This window comes from Perca flavescens, chromosome 24 (genome assembly GCF_004354835.1).
Source record: "Perca flavescens isolate YP-PL-M2 chromosome 24, PFLA_1.0, whole genome shotgun sequence".
In the NCBI taxonomy this organism is placed as follows: Eukaryota; Metazoa; Chordata; class Actinopteri; order Perciformes; family Percidae; genus Perca; species Perca flavescens.
This window is the reverse complement of record NC_041354.1, coordinates 10,485,379-10,499,370: the sequence shown is the minus strand read 5'-3', so window position 1 is coordinate 10,499,370 and position 13,992 is coordinate 10,485,379. Positions and strand designations below refer to the sequence as shown.

Here is a 13,992-nt window from a genome sequence, read left to right as displayed (position 1 = left end):
ATGTAGGCAATTTTACCAGAGGTGGCCAGCACCATGAGGAGATGATTTAGGCAAAAAAAAAAAAAAACTTAGGCCATTATTTTAGGAAGGTGACATATGTAACACAGACATAAGAGTGGTATCAATCGTCTAACTATATGCAAGAAAGTGAATATTTCCCAAAATGTCCATCTATTTTTGACATGCAATTCACCATTTTTTATGTAGGTTAAATTTAGTTTAAAATAGTATAGTTTAAAAGTAAAAGAATACATGATATCATATCAATATCAGTTTCCAGTGGGATTATCTTCATTCAGCCTGCACAATATGCATAAAGTGAGATTATGCTAAAATATGTAACATGCTATTTATTGTGTTTTTGGCACAAATCGATCTTAAATAGACCCAAGTAAATGAATCCAGTTTTAATTAGTTGTATCAGTGTATCAAGTGAGGTTAGATGGCTGTATATCCACGTTAACTTGCACACCATCATCATCATCATCATCATCATCACCACCACCATCATCATCATCATCATCATCATCATCATCATCATCATCATCATCATCATCATCATCATCATCTTCATCAGAGCGCGAAGACCAGCCTGTTGTTCCCGCCTCCACACAGGTGGTGGTGGTGATGCTGCGGTGGGCGGAGGCTCGCGCTCCTGTTAACGTGCCGAGGACCAGTTTGACGGGAAACTTTCCACAGCAAAGGACACGACACAGAGATAAACTACCAGCAGGTGAGTATATGGTTATTTTACTGTTTGAAATGTTTAGAGCTCAAATATCGCAATAGACATTTAAACGGTCGAGTTTTGTCGCATAGGCTATTGTATTTAATTAACAGTAGTTAAGTCTCGAATGTTTGTGTAACTCTTTTCTACTGCTAATGACCACAGACACGTTTAACTTATATTTGAATATTGTAGTAATAGGCCTACAGTAAAAATAATAGTAATAATAGTAATAATAATAATAATAATAATAATAATAATAATAAGGTCACTGTAAGAATTTGAAGAAAAATTCAAAGAATATCATTAGCGGTTGAAACAAATACAATGGCAACTGGTCACTTTAATGTGCTAGGTCTCTTAAGGGAAAATACAGCCAGCAGCCACATACTTTAACTGTTCAATAATAGCCTATACATTAATATAGTAGGGAACTGTTCATTATAATACTCGCAGTTCCACAGAAAGTCCCTTTGTATTACAATAATATTAGATAAATCATAAAAATCTAACAGTATAAAACACAGCCATCTTTTTTGTTGTTGCATAAACCATATTTTTTTGTATAAAACTACAGGAATTTGAAATATCAAACTTATCATTATACTTTCAGTAACAAAAAGTCCAATTGAAGTATAAGAGTACTAAATAAATCAGAATTGATTAAAAATACTTGCAACAACCACAACTAATTAAACCAGCAACCGAACTATAAGAATGTTTTAGGAATATGATGGGAAAAAGCATCCTATAAAAAGCATCCTATAAATTGCTGCTAGAGTCTCTCCTGCAGAATATCATAGGAATATTGAGAATATTATTTTATAAAGTATTAAGGAAGTGAGTTCAAAAACGCTGCTACACACCCATGGTCCACTAACATAGGCGTTGTCATTTATTTGCCTAATTATATTTATATAACTGTATTTATCCTCATCAGAAGTTAATCTTTGTCTTTTTTTTTTTTTTTTTTTGGTGATCTGGTGCAATTCTAACTTGAACCTGAGCAGAGGTTTAATTAGCTAGAATAAGTGGAAACACCTATGGGTGCAGGACATTAAGTGCGTCTGAGCTTTTAGCTTCCTCCAGAAAATGTGTACATATACACATAAATGAGGTTCAAATCAATTAAAATTCCATATTTTGAATCAGAAGATGTTTTTGTAACAGACATGAAAAACGACTGGAATAGTCTCCTAACAAATGACTATGGATACCTTCAAGCTGTACATGACTAAACCGGTTTACCCAAAATCCACTTCAAGAAGTCGGTTATGATTGTAACTCAATATTGACTTACTGTAAATAGCATTAGGAGTACACCCTGCACGTGGAAATACAGTAGGTCCGACTCTGTTGAGGAAATGTCACTGATGCTGTTGTTTCCAGCCGTTTACACAAGTGAAATATTGTCTTGCTGCCTGAACAGAGCTAAAATAAAGTGAATGAAGCTGTGTAAAGAGATTTTGATTTTCCAAAGACTTCCACACATTCATTCATTCAACACGCAGCTGTCCTCCAACGACCTGCACACTCTGCTAAGCAACAAACAACCAGCCCCGAGGCAAGCCCCTCGTGCTACAGTCCTGTAACAAGGCTAGTGATAGCATTGTTTACAGAAAATACAGCTAGTTATTACTAGAGAGCAGCTGAGTTGTGACTTCCACAAAATATTAATACACCAGCTTATGTTTAGCAAATTCCCCCCAGAGCCTTGTAGCCTTTCATTTTCTCATAGTTTCCATGTTAAAAGGTCTACAAAGGCATTTGATGCCAGAAAATTAAGTAGCAACTATTGTATTGTTAATCTTCTTCAATAAGAAACAAGTATTTTTTTTGGTCAGAAAAAACACACATTTGAAGATGTTACCTTGGGTTTTGAGAAACTGTGATTTTTTTTTTTTTTTTTACATGTTTTAGACCAAACAATTGCACCGATTGAGATGATAACTGGCAGCATAATCGCTAAAAATACCTGCAGCCCTAACCCTCCCAACCTTCTCCTTGAAAAATGCAGCACCAACTTGCAAACGTTCTCAGTAATAATCATGCTTTAATTATAATTTTTAAAGGAGTGAATTGAAGCAGCAGAGGTCGAGATAACCTGACTTTTAAGATCTAGTATATGCCACTTCCCTGTAATGCAACTTGATAGCCTCCCTGCCTAAACGCCTACATCTTTCAAACACCCCACTATAGAAATAGAATATACCATGTTTGGCATTCAGAGACCTGAAAGATTTGCAAGACTTCCCTTGCATTTTGCTTAAGAAGACTTGTGACTTGATTCGAGACTAATCAGAAGTCCAGTCTGCAAACTGGAGGAGTCAGTCTTTTGTTCTCAGCTATGGTGCTGCTATCTTATATCATTTATTTACCGGAACTGTTCATGGTGAGTTGCTCTGTCACTCTTAAATGACAGCCTGGCAGAATGGGTTAAGTGGTTACTACTCCACTTCTGGCACAGACAGCTGTTTGTCAGTCCCAAGATCCTCCACCCTTTGGAAAAGGCCAGATGAGGAAATAGGCTTTATGAAAGGCTCTGCTGTGCAGGTGCATCGGAAAGACAGGACAGAAAAGAAAAGAAACATGTTCCGTGTTTACACAGCTTGTACTGGTATTGATATAACCAGGGGGTTGCATTAATCAAGACTTTTCCTTTATGTACCAAATTCTGCAAGCCTTCTTGGATATTTGTTGACATTTGAAAAATAATAACTTATATACAAGTGACATAATAGTTCAAACAGAAAGTTAAAGAAATGAGCAGACTTAGGTCAGGTCACCCAGCTGATGGATCAGTTTACTCATCCACTCAGCCTGTGAAAATGGTTGTATGATGTCCTTTTTTTTTTTGTCTCTAGAGGAAATTAGCCAAACAGCTCCGGTGATGTCATGAGTGTTAGCTTGGTTTGTGATAGGAGGTGTAGATGTGAGCTTAACAGTTCTTTCTTGATCTAATAACAGAGAAATTGACAAATCGAGGAGATGTGGAGACGTGTAATGGATAGGTAGGGTCTGATGAAAGACACTACTAAGCTGCATTATGGGAAATGTATTATCCAGTGTTTTTGGCGTTTAACTCATACTAGGGATAAAAAATCAGGATATCCCAACCTTTTGTAGCTTCAATTTTGAACATCTTTTTTTTCTCATGAGACCCTTAACTAATGAAAGTGCATTACTTATTCGCTGGAGTACCCCTTAAACATCAGTGCACACGTTATTATCGTTTGCTTACTTCTAAAGAGCATCAAATTATATCTTGCATATTGACGCATACTTTTGGTGGGATGCTACTACGTCCTGCTACGCCCCGCTACGCCCTGCAGTGCCCTGCTACACCATGAACTACTACAACTACTATTTCTAGTCATAGTTCCATTATCTTTATTGTGACTATAATCGCCACTGTTCATCACACCCCCAACCGGCACCGTCAGACACCGCCTACTAAAAGCTTGGGTCTGTCCCTAAAAGGAAGTTTTTCCTCGCCACTGTCACACTAAATGCTTGCTCTTGGGGGAATTACTGGAATTGTTGGGTCTTTTTAAATTATAGAGTGTGGTCTAGACCTACTCTATCTGTACAGTGTCTTGAGAAAACTTGTGTTATGATTTGATACTATAAATAAAATTGAATTGAAATCGAATTGAATGATTAGGCAGCGTCTATTGACGTCCTCTCATGGAAAATGCTTCGGCAGACAGTGACCGTAAAGGTATTGGGGGGCTACGTGTACGTTATGGAAGCATTAGAGATCGTAGGTAAATGTGTCAAACTTACAGCATTGCTTTGGAAATAAGAATACTTTTTTATTTGTACATTTGTGTTTGTTGCAGGATCCAGATGACCATTTTCTTTTGAGGCTCCCTCAATCAAAACCCAGCAACAAGCCGCAACCTGCATTGATTCCTGCACTGATTCCAAAAACTGAGTTTAACTACAAAAGGAACAAGGAATATTTATCTCCGACTTCTGCTTGATAACTGATTTATATTAGACAATGTGCAGATGACTGTATATAATGATTTTGTTGCCCAGCTGAATACAACATTTTGACACCCTAAAATCAGATTCAAACAGAAATCTGTGGACTTAAATTAGTAGATATTTCAGTTTATCTGCACATAAATTGTACATACAGGGTCATAAATAGACATAAAAAGCAAATATATTGCACCTGGATAAAACAGTCCTACGCAATGCTAGCACAGCAGTTAATTTTGTCCTGTTAAAGAGCTACAAAAGTGCTCAAACATGGCTGCCACCATGGCAGCGGCAGACATCATTGTTGTAGTTATCTACTTCATCCTGGTGCTAGCGATAGGTTTCTTTGCCATGTGGAAAGCCAATAAGAGCACCGTGAGTGGCTACTTCCTCGCTGGGCGCTCTATGAATTGGGCGGCTGTAGGAGCATCTCTATTCGTCAGCAACATAGGAAGCGAGCATTTCATTGGACTAGCTGGATCAGGCGCTGCTAGCGGGTTGAGCGTGGCTGCATGGGAATTAAATGCTCTATTATTGCTCCAGTTATTAGGCTGGATATTTATCCCTGTGTATATTCAGTCCGGAGTCTACACCATGCCGGAGTACCTGTCCAAACGGTTTGGCGGGAACCGACTGAAAGTGTATTTTGCAGCGTTATCTCTCATCCTCTACATCTTCACCAAATTGTCCGTGGATCTCTATGCCGGTGCATTGTTCATTCAAGAATCCTTAGGGTGGAACCTCTATCTGTCAATCATCCTCCTCATCACCATGACAGCTTTGCTGACAGTAACTGGGGGTCTGGCTGCTGTCATCTACACGGATACGGTCCAGGCATTCCTCATGATCGCTGGAGCCCTCTGCCTCACAGGCATCAGCCTCTTCAAAGTGGGAGGACTTGAAGGTCTTTCTCGATCTCCTTTATGCATCGTTAAAACCATTAATACCATATAATCAGATAAACTGCAATTCCATCTGCATCCTACCATATGCTAAACCATGTCCTGCCCTGTCATTTTAAGGGGTGAGGACCAAGTACATGCAGGCTGCTCCGAACATCACTGCCATCTTGCTGTCTTCATCCAACCTGACATATTCTGAATCCTGCCACCTCCGTCTAAACCCAAAGCCAGATTCTCTGAAGATACTTCGAGGCCCAAGAGATCCAGACCTGCCTTGGCCTGGTTTCTTACTGGGCCAGACTCCTGCCTCTATTTGGTACTTGTTCAACTTTTTCCACATAGACAGACTTGGACATACTGGTTCAGTTTCATGTAGTGCTTATATGTGTGTGTACCCAGGTCTTTCCTCTTGAGCCAGTGTCAAGCTTGTACAAATCAACAGTGAAAATATATTGAGCAGATTGCCATGACATTTGCTCCCCAGAAGAGCTCCAAAAGTTTTTTTTTAACCAGGCAATATATTTTTACTTTAGTTTTTCTTGAAGGTTTTAGTTTTTATTTAGTTTGTGTTATAAAAATATTTTTCACTGCTTATTTTTGTTTTCATTTTACTTCACTATAATAACCCTGCTGGAGCCCTGGGTTTAAAAGTGTCCCTGGCCTAGCAATTAGCCCACAAAGTTAGCCTTTGGAGTCAGTTCAAACAGCTCAGGTAATGGGGAGTGAACCAGTGTCCTTGCTATAATGCTGCTTGATTCTTTGTAGAGGACTATTTGTTAACTCTAAGCATCCTCCCTCTGTGTTCAAGGTACTGGTGTGCAGATCAAGTGATTGTACAGCGGGTTCTGGCAGCGAAGAACATTGCCCATGCCAAAGGCTCTACTATCATGGCTGGCTTTCTGAAAATCCTCCCCATGTTCATCATTGTCATCCCAGGTAGAGCCATTAATTGCTTTTTGAGTAAGGTACCCCTTAATCCTGACTGTGGGCTCACTAAGTAACTGCTTTATTTATTATCACAATTCCAGGGATGATTTCCAGAATCTTTTTTGCTGATCAGTTGGCGTGTATCAGCCCAGAGCACTGCATGGAAGTGTGCCGTTCTGCGAGTGGCTGTAGCAACGTGGCTTACCCACGGCTCGTCATGTTTGTGATGCCCGTTGGTCTCCGCGGCCTTATGATGGCTGTCATGATTGCAGCTTTAATGAGTGACTTGGACTCCATCTTCAACTCCGCAAGCACCATATTCACACTGGATATTTACAAGATGCTACGAAAGCAGGTCTCATCCAGGGAGCTCGTCATAGTCGGCAGGTGTTTTGTGGTTTTCATGGTGGTCATCAGCATTGCCTGGGTGCCAGTCATCATCGAGATGCAGGGAGGCCAGATGTTCTATTACATCCAAGAAGTAACCGATTACCTGACTCCACCGATAGCGGCCCTCTTCCTGCTTGCCATACTGTGGCGTCGCTGCAATGAGACGGGTGCCTTCTGGGGTGGGCTGGTAGGGTTTGCTCTTGGAGCATTGCGTCTGATTTTGGCATTGGTTTACCGCGAGCCTCACTGCGATCAGCCTGATGAGCGGCCATCTTTCATCAAAGATGTTCATTTCATGTATGTGGCAGCCATCTTGTTTTGGGTGTCAGCCTCTGTGGTTGTAGTTGTGAGTCTCTGCACTCCTCCGCCCAGAAACGAACAAATCATAACCACTACCCTGTGGGGGTTAAACAAGAGAAGGAGACTAAAACGGCAAGAAAAAGAGAAAGCTGGAGAAGATATCACTGCTTTGAAGCCTCTAAACCATGCAGTCCTAAATGGAAACAGTTTGCTCAGTAAAGAAAACTGTCAAGACCAGCCAGACGAGCTCAATGGCATTGAGGCCAGTCATGAAAATGCTCAACCAGGCAATGGTCATGATTTCACACACCTTCCAATCCAGAATGGTTGCCACTTACAAATTTCTGCCCCTAAAATGGTAGAAGAGGGAGGAGGGAGAGGAGTGAGGGTTGGAGAGGAGGAAGAGGAAGGCTGCCGAGGAGGAGGAGTAGAGGGTGGAAAGTGTATGAAGGCTTTAGAGTGTTTTTGTGGCTTCCAGGAGAAGCTGTCCGAAGCTCCGGTCATTACAGTCCAGGAACAGGAGAAGATCGTGGATGAGCTTCTCCATGAACCTCCACTAACCAGAATCATTCTGAACACAGGACTGGTGGTGATTTGCTCTGTCGGGATCTTTCTCTTTATCTATTTCTCCGTATAGGCTCATTTAATTCCAAGCAGTGCACTGCACTACAAGCAGGAATGGTCTACAGGTAAGCTATCGTTCAGCTTTCTCTTAACATTTAATTAAAAAGGGCATGGTAAATAGGGAAAATTGCCACTTTTTCTCATGAAAACATTTTTGTCAAATTGTAAATATATATATATTATTTTTTACACCTGTTATAGAACTCGGACTGTGTCGTCCACTCAAATGGCTTAAATTTGTGATATTATGGTGTTATTGTATTAATTTGCAAGAACTGACGTCTTTTTTCAGATGTGAAGAAGGGGGTTTGCTCTTTCCTCGTCTTCTGGATTGATCCAGTGAATATAATTGTGTTAATGTAATTCTTTTACTTCACTGCATGAAGTTTAGAACATAATCTATGCAAGATAAACTGAGTCCAAATAATATGTTGGTATTTGTCAATGTGGCTATTGTGAGGATTTTCATTAAAGTTTCCTTGGCTGTAAAGGGCTTGTACAGGTGCACTGTGGGATAACTTTGCTACAATTGTTTATGAAGATGTCATGACATTAAAAGAATGCTCTTGCTAACTGATTCTTGTATGATGTAATATTTCTTCCCCTAACTTCATAGCACCAAAGAAATAACTGTACTCCACACCATTCTTTACTCTCAAGTGATCTAACCTGTTTTAAACAGTCTATGGATCTAACCCATAGATCTAACCAAACTGGTAATTCTGCTCCATTAAAAGGCCTCCACCAGAATATGTACTTGAGTTAACAGTATTTAGAAACTACATGATATGCCTTATAGGCTTTCTCTGAACTGATCTGCTTGACAGAGATTTAAAAAAATAAACACACTGTGAGTTTTTGCACATTAGAGTTGACACTAAAAACACACCCAACACAATCTCTGTTCCGTCGATTGACTCAGACTGAAATATCTCAACATCTACAAAATAGATTGGAACAAATTTTGGTGCAGATATTCCATGGTTCCCAGAGATTTAAACCCTATTGATTTTGGGGACCCTCTGACTATTTCTATAGCGCCACCATGAGGTTGACATTTTTGTTTATTCAGTAAAGTGACTCAACTATAGGATGTACTGTATTTGGTACACCCATGTTCTCCACAGAATACATTTTAATATCTTTAGTCATCAATTGACATTTCATATTGCCATAAAACTGATAACATTCCCATCAGCCTCAGGGCTACTTTTTGTTAAGTGCTAATTAGCAAATGATAGCATGCTAACATGCTAAACTAAGATGGGGAAAAAGATCCATTTTATTCTAAAGATCAGCATGTTACCATTAGCATTATACCCATTGATGACTACTAACCTTATGGCATTTAGTAATTCTATCAGGTTGGGGAACTCGCAACAGAAAGATTTAAAAGAAAATGCAGAGGCAAAGAAAGTGGTGGGAAACTCTATAAACACTGGAACCCACATTTCCTATAATGCAACTCCGTAACATCTTTTCATAAGTCTCTACCTGCCTGGCAAACCGTCTGTCAAACTCCATGCCCCCTGTTTGTAATGCTGGCTTTCTTTTATCAAACTTAAAAAATGCAAATGTTGGCTGCTTCCCGATGCGGCAGGGAGGAACGACTGAGCGCTGCCATTTTTCAGTTTAATAGGGCACGCATCTGAACACATAAAAAAGTCAGTCAGGTATTCTTCAGAATCAAGTATTCTTTATTACGACAGATAATGTAGTTGTGAGTCTCTGCACTCCTGCGCCCAGAAACGAACAAATCATAACCACTACCCTGTGGGGGTTAAACAAGAGAAGGAGACTAAAACGGCAAGAAAAAGAGAAAGCTGGAGAAGATATCACTGCTTTGAAGCCTCTAAACCATGCAGTACTAAATGGAAACAGTTTGCTCAGTAAAGAAAACTGTCAAGACCAGCCAGACGAGCTCAATGGCATTGAGGCCAGTCATGAAAATGCTCAACCAGGCAATGGTCATGATTTCACACACCTTCCAATCCAGTGCTTGGTGTATCCCTATATACTAGTGGCCATGATATAAACACAATCGAATCTGTGAGATTACTATAAATAACGCACTCCCTCATATGTTCAGTGCTGGTTCTCTTAACAGTTTCTTGCGATTTGTAAGACACAGGCCTATTTTGGAAATTGCCCTCATTACCAGCTGCAAGTACTGCAATTATTGAATGAAAATCTATATGTAAGCTATAATAAGATTTGGTACAAGAACATTTCTAGGAAAACAACTAAATGTGAAATAAATGTCTGCCTCAAAGCAGAAGAGCTAAGGACATAATGACCCAGCAGGTCATGGTATGTAAAGCAGACTTCACATCCAGCACCACAACAAGCAAACATGCCAACACTCGGTCTGTTCAGACGACATTAACAACAGCCTTATCCTGCAGTGGAAAGTTACAGACTGGAAGTGGAAAGTTACTGGGTAGACACATACCACACAGTTTTTTTCTTTCTTTCTTTGGTGTCTTCAAGTTCATAATCATACAAAACATGCTGCTGCCAAGTTGAGCCGGTTTCGGGGAAATCTTTTTCTTGATACATTTATAATTATGAAACAAGGCAGGAAGCAAAAGTAAATGCAAAAGAAAGGGACAGCTTTACTTGTGCTGAAATAAGTAATGAGAAAGTAAGTTCAAATACTTGGAAAACATGACGTGCAAAAGTATGTTGCTGGAAATGTTGCAGGTATGCACAAAGTACAGACGGTGGGCCTTTTCACAGCCAGCATTTTGTTACAAATAGCATTATCGATCGCTCTGTTCTATTCAAGTTTCCCAGTAACTCACGATAGTGTGCGAGTGAGCCAGCATGCAAAATATCCCGACCCTGAAACTGACATGGTGCTTTTAGATATCAATGAAAAGACAATCCCGAGGGAGTTAATTACTTAGAGAAGTTTGAATTTTTTTTACAGAACTGTGTGAAATGATTTCCATAGACCTCCAAAACGGCACTGTATTGCTAAAGGGCACTGTATTGTGCCAAAAATATCGAACCAGCAGAGTCAGGCGAACAAAAGTGTGCCTCAATGAGTCACATCGCTTCACAGAGCTGCATGAACATGTTTATTAAAAGTTTAACTTTGGTGATCTGACAAGCACATTTGCAATATTGATAAAACTGAGAACCAGAGAGTGCAAAATGGAGGATGCTATTAGCGGTGTTGCACCATTCAATGTTTATAACCCTCCTGAATCAGAATCAATGCCTCTAGAGTTCTTTTTGTATCCATTTTCTGGTGTGACCAATTTGATTATACAATAATCAGTATTATGTTGGTTGTCTATGTGAAGCGCTTAACCTTTAACAGCTATTAAATAGAGCCATTTTTGTCTCTCAAACTAAACGTATACAGAATGTGGGCACAATTGGTTTATGGATTGTAAGGATTGTAATAGCTTTTTTTGTTTTGTTGGTTGTTGCAATCAGATCAGACAATCAGTGTTTAATTTTGGTAGCCCACCACCCCCCCAACTACCGTAATAAGGTAAGCCAGTTGTTGAAATTAAAAAACATCTAGGAAAACTGTGAGTCAGAGTGTGAGTTGTAGTGTGTCAGAAAAACCACCGCATATGCACAGAACGGAAAAAAAACACCAGCACAACTTCAACTTGAGTGCAGTTAACCTGCTTGACAGAATGGCCTAAATTGAAGCAGCAGAGGCTGAGATACCCAGCCTTTTAGTCCCTGTATAATATGGGTAAAGCTCCAAAAATGCTTGACACTACAATTCCCATAATGCAGCCAGTAGCATTATTATCACCACCTGATAAACGCCAAGGTTACTTCACACCCCCAGTTTGTAACACAGGCTTTCTAGTATAAATTTGTAGTGTCCATGCCTTAACAGAGATGACCCTGATGACGTCATTATGACATCACCAGGGTTTTCTCAGACTTTTTTTTTCTTCTGACAAGTAAACTGACATTTACGAGTTCCCCTTTATATGCATTTGTTATGAATTCATGAAAAATAAATGATGACGTCAAGGAAATAAAACATTAAGAGCTGGGCGTCCTGGTGGTTAGGGGGTTAAGAAGCAGTTTGATTCCAGCTTGAAGCCTTTGTTGCATGTCATTACCGCCTCTCTGTCTATGTGTTTACAGGCTGTCTATAACTTTCTATCAAATTAAGGCAACAACGCCATAAAAATATTTTTTAAAGAGCTACACCTCAGCAGTCCTCCGTCTTTTCTTACTGGTGTCACCAAGGTCATGTAGACTACACAGAAATCATATCAGAGCCACATTTACCACTTCCAGGTGTTAACATGCAATCTGTTTTTGCATATGACAATATCTGATCACAGCTCTTTGCATTTACACCTGGTATTACATCTTAATATAGAAATCGTAGACAGTGACCAACTCCAGATGTGGTCTCGCTGATCCGATCGTAATCAGTTTGCAGTGTGTTTTGCATGCATATCTTGTATTGACATGCAGATTGAGGTTGCATGGTAATGCCTTCTGTATTCACCTGCAGTAATACAGAAGATGCTACGGTATTACTTGCTGTTGATTTTCTTTACACTGAGGTGTGTTTTTCTTTATTTTTCTTTTCTTTAGTGCGTGCAAAAAAGGTAATGCTTCATTTTACTGGTCCATAATATCACAGTTGCAAGCCAAGGTGCTTTAGAACTAAACTTGAACATAAGAGAAACTCATTTTATGATAAAAGATATCACTGAAAGACAATCGCAGCTTCCATCTGCTGTGCAAATCCTTCATATTCTTCTGACTGTTCAGCAGTGAAGAGGTTGGAAAGCAAATAAAGAAATGGAAGAACTGTTACATAAAGCAATATCAATTTGATTCTGTGTATTATTTCCACGTGAAGACATGTACAAACAAGGGTGATTTGATTTTGAGTCTGACTTAAAGTTTGGAAGCCAATTGTGGTCCAGTATGCAACTTAGAGAAGTGCCACTCTATATTTGCCCATGCCCCTTAGAGAGTCTGTTCACACCACTGGCCCTTAGAGCAGTCTTTAAAAACAAGAATGATTGCAAAAACAACTTGTGACACATATTCTTAAAACTGCTTTAGAGAATTGGTTTTTGTTTCGAATAAGATTGCATGCAGTTATTAGAAATGAAGGCTGCCAGCATGCCCACCAACCAAAACCACAATAGAAGAGAAGGCAATGAATAACTTAAGGTACAAATCAAAGGCTAAGCAAACAAAACAATGATGCTGGTAAAGCAAGCATCATTGGCAAAGTCCTCAAATATGAATATTACAACCAGTAAGGGGAAAATAGAATTAGACTACTTGTATGCTCACAGATGTACATTGGATGTTTGGAATGTTCATCATTATCATATTGAAAGCTTTAACGGTTTTATAGCAGTGGCTCAAGTACTTTCAAATTGTCTGCCCTGTCAATTTACACAGGAGCTCTTATATGGCTTACTATATTTTATATAGGCTATATTTTTATAGGTTGAATATAAAGTATTTTAATGGGGGTTTGTGACGTGAAGAGTGCTGACTGATAGGCTATAGTCATTTTCATAAACAATCTTTGTATATCATTATATAAAAAGTAGTAAAAGCTATTTAGAAAACTTTTTAGAGGCAAGTAAAGATTGAAAAAGAAGACAACTGACAATCTACACTGCGCTCCACTGGGGACACATAATATTGTTTTTTTCACTGTCGTGGCAATATCGCGACAGACTATGATTAAAGTCTCGCGGTGCCTGGATTAGATGCATCGGTCAAGCTAGGGAGTGTTAGCCAGCGACGGTCCGGAAGTGAGGAAATTAAGTTGCACTCTAAATAAAATATTGAAATATTTTATCTAAAGGACCTGTTACCTGGTTATAGCTAACCATAACCCTATGTGGAATGTGCAATATGGTTAAGACTACATGCACTACTTTAGTAGTTTTCCCTTAATTTGCGGTTGACTATTTTCAACATCAACATTCTTCAAACCCAAACTTTTGTAGGATATTTAAAACGAAATGTATAGATATTTTTTAATTTACCTTATAGTTTCAGATATTACTTTTGTCAATATTTCACATTTCCATAATTACCCAACTAAGAATCTTCATCTCCCTTAAAACCCGTGGTCAGTTATCTTGTGAAATGAAAATGTAGGCT

The 13,992-nt window shown here is 39.2% G+C and overlaps 1 protein-coding gene across 1 annotated transcript; it reads left to right on the top strand.

Annotated features, from left to right (window-relative positions):
- The first annotated feature begins 666 nt into the window (after positions 1-666).
- Positions 667-8,394, top strand: slc5a3a (solute carrier family 5 member 3a). Its single transcript, XM_028571925.1, has 5 exons — positions 667-733; positions 4,570-5,621; positions 5,740-5,935; positions 6,428-6,555; positions 6,648-8,394. Exons 2-5 carry the CDS (start codon positions 4,988-4,990, stop codon positions 7,871-7,873), a joined length of 2,184 nt encoding a protein of 727 aa, XP_028427726.1. The 5' UTR covers positions 667-733; positions 4,570-4,987; the 3' UTR covers positions 7,874-8,394.
- Positions 8,395-13,992: the final 5,598 nt, after the last annotated feature.

Coding starts and splice junctions, on each gene's coding strand:
- slc5a3a (XM_028571925.1), top strand. CDS start 4,988: ATGGCTGCCACCATGGCAGCGGCAGACATCATTGTTGTAGTTATCTAC. Junction 5,936..6,427: donor CAGACTCCTGCCTCTATTTG/GTACTTGTTCAA, acceptor TCTGTGTTCAAG/GTACTGGTGTGCAGATCAAG. Junction 6,556..6,647: donor GTTCATCATTGTCATCCCAG/GTAGAGCCATTA, acceptor TCACAATTCCAG/GGATGATTTCCAGAATCTTT.